Source organism: Mizuhopecten yessoensis, unplaced genomic scaffold, assembly GCF_002113885.1.
Source record: "Mizuhopecten yessoensis strain PY_sf001 unplaced genomic scaffold, ASM211388v2 scaffold10937, whole genome shotgun sequence".
Lineage (NCBI taxonomy): Eukaryota > Metazoa > Mollusca > Bivalvia > Pectinida > Pectinidae > Mizuhopecten > Mizuhopecten yessoensis.
Window position 1 is genome coordinate 76,782 of NW_018408796.1, and position 5,980 is coordinate 82,761.

A 5,980-nucleotide genomic window follows, 5' to 3' on the forward strand; every position below is an offset into this window, starting at 1 on the left:
ACCCTCAAACTCGACGGAGACGTCGACGACCCCTTCCACCGGTACACCATATATCACCCTCACACACGACGGAGACGCCCCCTACCGCCGGTACACCATGTATCACCCTCACACACAATGGAGACGACCCCTACCACCGGTACACCACGTATCACCCTCATACACGACAGAGACGACCCCTCACACCGGTACACCATGTAACACCATCGCACACGACGGAGACGACCCATACCCCCGGTACACCATGTGACACCCTCAAACTCGACGGAGACGTCGACGACCCCTTACACAGATACACCATGTATCCCCCTCATACACGACAGAGACGACCCCTACCATGTAACACCCTCTCACACAATGGAGACGACCACTCCCACCGGTACACCATGTAACACCATCGCACACGACGGAGACGACCCATACCCCCGGTACACCATGTGACACCCTCAAACACGACGGATACGTCGACGACCCCTTACACAGATACACCATGTATCCCCCTCATACACGGCGGAGACGACCCCTTACACCGGTACACCATGGATCACCCTCATACACGACGGAGACGCCCCCTTACACCGGTACACCATGTACCACCCTCATACACGACAGAGACGGCCCCTACCACCGGTACACCATGTACTACCCTCATACACGACGGAGACGACCCCTACCTCCGGTACACAATGTATCACCCTCATACACGACAGAGACGGCCCCTACCACCGGTACACCATGTACTACCCTCATACACGACGGAGACGACTCCTACCACCGGTACACCATGTATCATCCTCACACACGACGGAGACGACCCATACCCCCGGTACACCATGTGACACCCTCAAACACGACGGAGACGACCCCTACCACCGGGACACCATGTATCACCCTCATACACAACAGAGGCGACTTCACAAAAACTTATTTAAACGACGGAGACGACCCCTACCACCGATACTCCATGTACCCCCCTCATACACAACAGAGGCGACTTCACAAAAACTTATTTAAACGACGGAGACGACCCCTACCACCGGCACACCACGTATCACCCTCATACACGACAGAGACGGCCCCTACCACCGGTACACCATGTATCACACTCATTCACGACGGAGACGACCCCTTACACCGGTATACCATGTATCACCCTCATACACGACGGAGACGCCCCCTACCGCCGGTACACCATGTATCACCCTCGCACCCGACAGAGACGACCCATACCACCGGTACACCAAGTGACACCCTCAAACACGACGGAGACGTCGACGCCCCCTTACACCGGTACACCATGTACCACCCTCAAACACGACGGAGACGTCGACGCCCCCTTACACCGGTACACCATGTACCACCCTCATACACGACAGAGACGGCCCCTACCACCGGTACACCATGTGACCCCCTCAAACACGACGGAGACGACCCCTACCACCGATACCCCATGTATCACCCTCATACACGACAGAGACGATCCCTACCACCGGTACACCAGGTATCACCCTCACACACGACGGAGACGAGCCCTACCACCGATACACCATGTACCACCCGCATACACAACAGAGGCGACTTCACAAAAACTTATTTAAACGACGGAGACGACCCCTACCACCGGAACACCATGTATCACCCTCATTCACGACGGAGACGACCCCTTACACCGATACACCATGTATCACCCTCACACACCACGGGAACGACCCCTACGACCGGTACACCATAGATCACCCTCATACACGACGGAGACGCCCCCTTACACCGGTACACCATGTAACCCCCTCAAACACGACGGAGACGTCGACGACCCCTTCCACAGATACACCATGTATCACCCTCATACACAACAGAGGCGACTTCACAAAAACTTATTTAAACGACGGAGACGACCCCTACCACCGGTAAACCACGTATCACCCTCATACACGACAGAGACGGCCCCTACCACCGGTACACCATGTATTACCCTCATACACGACGGAGACGACCCCTTCCACCGGTACACCATATATCACCCTCACACACGACGGAGACGATCCTTACCACCGATACACCATGTATCACCCTCACACACGACAGAGACGACCCATACCACCGGTACACTATGCAACACCCTCATTCACTACGGAGACGACCCCTACCACCGATACACCATGTACCACCCTCATACACAACAGAGGCGACTTCACAAAAACTTATTTAACAAAATAAAAAATTCGAAGAATATTTGTTTTTGATTCGCCGATGCTTCTTCCAAGTTTAAAACACAATATAACACAAATCGTACAGATTTTTTTTTACCTCTATACCAGAGTAACATTTGTAAGTCTCGATCAGAAAATCTTTTCCTATAATGTAAATGGTCACCGCCTCAGTGTAGTATGACGTCAGTCGTCCTTAACTTTGATCTGTCGTGAACTTGCAATATTTCTAGGCATGACCTTTCAAAACATAAAAAACAGCTGTGTTTCTTTTAGAAATTTATAGTGACTTTAAGAAAAATTATATTCTAGAAAGAAATTTTAATTGACAGGATATGAAATGTATGTGATGTTTCTTCTTAAGTATTACTAGTGACTTCCTTAACTACGTCAAGTAATGTTAAATATAAAGACTGGTTGGGCTGGCTTATTTCTATCGAAGGAAGTGAAAATCACTGGTTATTGAAGTAAATCATTTCCAATGGGAATATCAGGAGCCAAATGTTTTAAATTAACTGAAAGAGATAATCGATTCATTCACTCCTATCTAGACAGGGAAATAGAGCAGCTATCATGTCTGAAAAAATGAACTGGCATAATGATTATGACTTTTCCTCTATGGGTAGTATTGAAACATTTAAAACACAATCTATATATTCGATGCATTAGATTATTTTAGTCTCTGTCGAGGCGTTCGTACACTACTTGCACCAACCAACCAACGTGTTCGTTACACTTCAGTGATAGTAGGGACACTATGATGTGACTTTAGTCGATGCAGCACTCATTTCACCCTGTTCAATAACATAACAACAGGACGCCAATTTCACACTGATTCATAAAGTACACAGTTATTTTTTCCTGTTGGTTCACAACGTCGTCCTGTTTGAGAAGTTCACAGCCCTTAGTCCTGTTTGAGAAGTTCACAGCGTCTTTCCTCGATCCTTGTTGTTAAGGTCATATTGTCTTTAAATAGAGTCCTTGATGCTGTTTACATCGCATTAGGTCCTAGTTTTATTTTATTTCAAAACATCTACTAATTTGTTTACAGCTAGTTTGATCTTGAATGAATTGTTTACAGCTCACTTGATCCTGAATGATTTGTTTACAGCTAACTTGATCCTGAATGATTTGTTTACAGCTAGCTTGATCCTGAATGATTTGTTTACAGCTAACTTGATCATGAATGATTTGTTCACAGTTAACTTGATCCTGAATGATTTGTTCACAATTAACTTGATCCTGAATGATTTGTTTACAGTTAACTTGATCCTGAATGATTTGTTTACAGCTAACTTGACCCTGAATGATTTGTTTACAGCTAACTTGATCCTGAATTATTTGTTTACAGCTAACTTGATCCTGAATGATTTGTTCACATTTAACTTGATCCTGAATGATTTGTTCACAGTTAACTTGATCCTGAATGATTTGTTCACAGCTAACTTGACCCTGAATGATTTGTTTACAGCTCACTTGACCCTGAATGATTTGTTTACAGCTCACTTGATCCTGAATGATTTGTTTACAGTTAACTTGATCCTGAATGATTTGTTTACAGCTAACTTGACCCTGAATGATTTGTTAACAGCTCACTTGATCCTATATTGACACGTATTACATGTGTTTAAGACATATATTACAGTCACGTGTAACAGATACGTGTTAAAGCCAGATGTTATAAACACGTATAACAGTCACGTGTAATAGACCCGTGTTAAACACACGTGCTACAATGTATAGACACGTATTACAGTCACGTGTAATATACACATATTTCAGTTACGTGTTAAAATCACGTATTACAGACAGATGTTTTAGACATGTATAACAGTCACGTGTTATATACTCGTATTACAGACATATGTTATAGACACGTATTACAGACAGATGTTATATACACGTATTACAGACAGATGGTATAGACACGTATTACAGACAGATATTAAAGACACGTATTACAGACAGATGTTATAAACACGTATTACAGACACGTGTTATAAGACACGTATTACAGACAGATGTTATAGACACATATTACAGAGAGATGTTATAAACACGTATTACAGACACGTGTTAAAGACACGTGTTACAGTCGCGTGTGATAGACACGTATTACAGACACGTGTTATAGACAAGTATTACAGGCACGTGTTACAGACACCTGTTATAGACAGTATGAAACGTATAGACATGCAATGTGACTGTGTATTATGAAGGTCATTTGCTCTATAGATATGCAAATGTCATGTAACAAATGTCATGTAACTGAGTATTCATAATACAAAAAAAGAATTGAATGTCCATGTGAAGTAGGTAAGTTTGGAAAAAATAAGATCTAACGAGCGACTAAAAAACAAGCAGATTTCACCCTTCACAGGGCTTTTCAGGGTATTTATATATATAAATACACTGACCATACATGTATATGTCTATATATTTATTATATGTATATGACATGTAATGTAACTGTGTATATATATAAATGTCATGTAACAGTAAATACATATACATGTAATGTAATTGTGTATATATATAAATGTCATGTAACAGTAAATACATAAATATGTAATGTAACTGTGTATATATATAAATGGCATGTAACAGTAAATACATATACATGTAATGTAACTGTGTATATATATATAAATGTCATGTAACAGTAAATACATATACACGTTATGTAACTGTGTATATATATAAATGTCATGTAACAGTAAATACATATACATGTAATGTAATTGTGTATATATATAAATGTCATGTAACTGTTCTCAATTATATATGTAAATGACACGTAATTAAGAATATATATAATGCCCTATGGCTGTATAGGTATGTATGCCTATAAATGTCATATAATTGTGTATGTACAAATGTCCTGCGATTATGTAAATGTAAATGTCCTGTGATAATATGTATATGGAAATGTCATGCAAAACTGTATGTGTAAATGTTTAAAATGTTAAGTACCAGTTTGTGTATTACAAATTTTGCATACCAGCATTTCTATTTGTCTGAATCTTTAATGGATAACAAACACCGGGATCTACGGAGCCCCCGAAGGGACATGGTAAAACATTTACTAAACCGTGCGCACGGTTTAACAAACCGTGCACACGGATTATTAAACCGTGCGCAGGGATTACCAAACCGTGCACACGGATTGACAAACCGTGCACACGGATTGCCAAACCGTGCGCACGGATTACTAAACCGTGCGCACGGATTACCAAACCGGGCACACGGATTGACAAACCGTGCACACGGATTGACAAACCGTGCGCACGGTTTGTCAATCCGTGTGCACGGTTTGGTAATCCGTGCGCACGGTTTAGTAAATGTTTTACCATGTCCCTTCGGGGGCTCCGTAGGGGATCTTAGAGGAACGAACCTACAAATATTAGCGTTTCTGCATAAAATTATTGGTGCAACATCGTCAAATCAAACCTTAACCTAAACAAAATCTTTGAAGTGATAAATGGTAAAAAATAATTGTTCTGAAACAGCTATGCAAAAATATACAGTGCTGATCGTTCAAAGGGAGGTAACTCGTAAGTTTTGAATAGTATTTCACAAATCAGAACGGTATCCAACTCTGTGGACAACTGTATGATGCACTATTTCTTGTACGTGTTGTTATCTATAAACTACAACATACGGATTACGTTCCGTTTATCGTACGTGTTGTTATCTATATACTACAACATACGGATTACGTTCCGTTTATCGTACGTGTTGTTATCTATATACTACAACATACGGATTACGTT

General features: G+C 42.1%; 1 protein-coding gene across 1 annotated transcript; it reads left to right on the plus strand.

Annotated features, from left to right (window-relative positions):
• The first annotated feature begins 490 nt into the window (after positions 1 to 490).
• On the plus strand, positions 491 to 1,732 carry LOC110463873 (mucin-2-like). The gene has a single exon (XM_021518787.1). The coding sequence runs from the start codon at positions 491 to 493 to the stop codon at positions 1,730 to 1,732; it is 1,242 nt and encodes a 413-aa protein (XP_021374462.1).
• Positions 1,733 to 5,980: the final 4,248 nt, after the last annotated feature.

What these genes read in the sequence shown, in the direction of transcription:
- LOC110463873 (XM_021518787.1), top strand. Translation starts at nt 491, where the DNA reads ATGTATCCCCCTCATACACGGCGGAGACGACCCCTTACACCGGTACAC.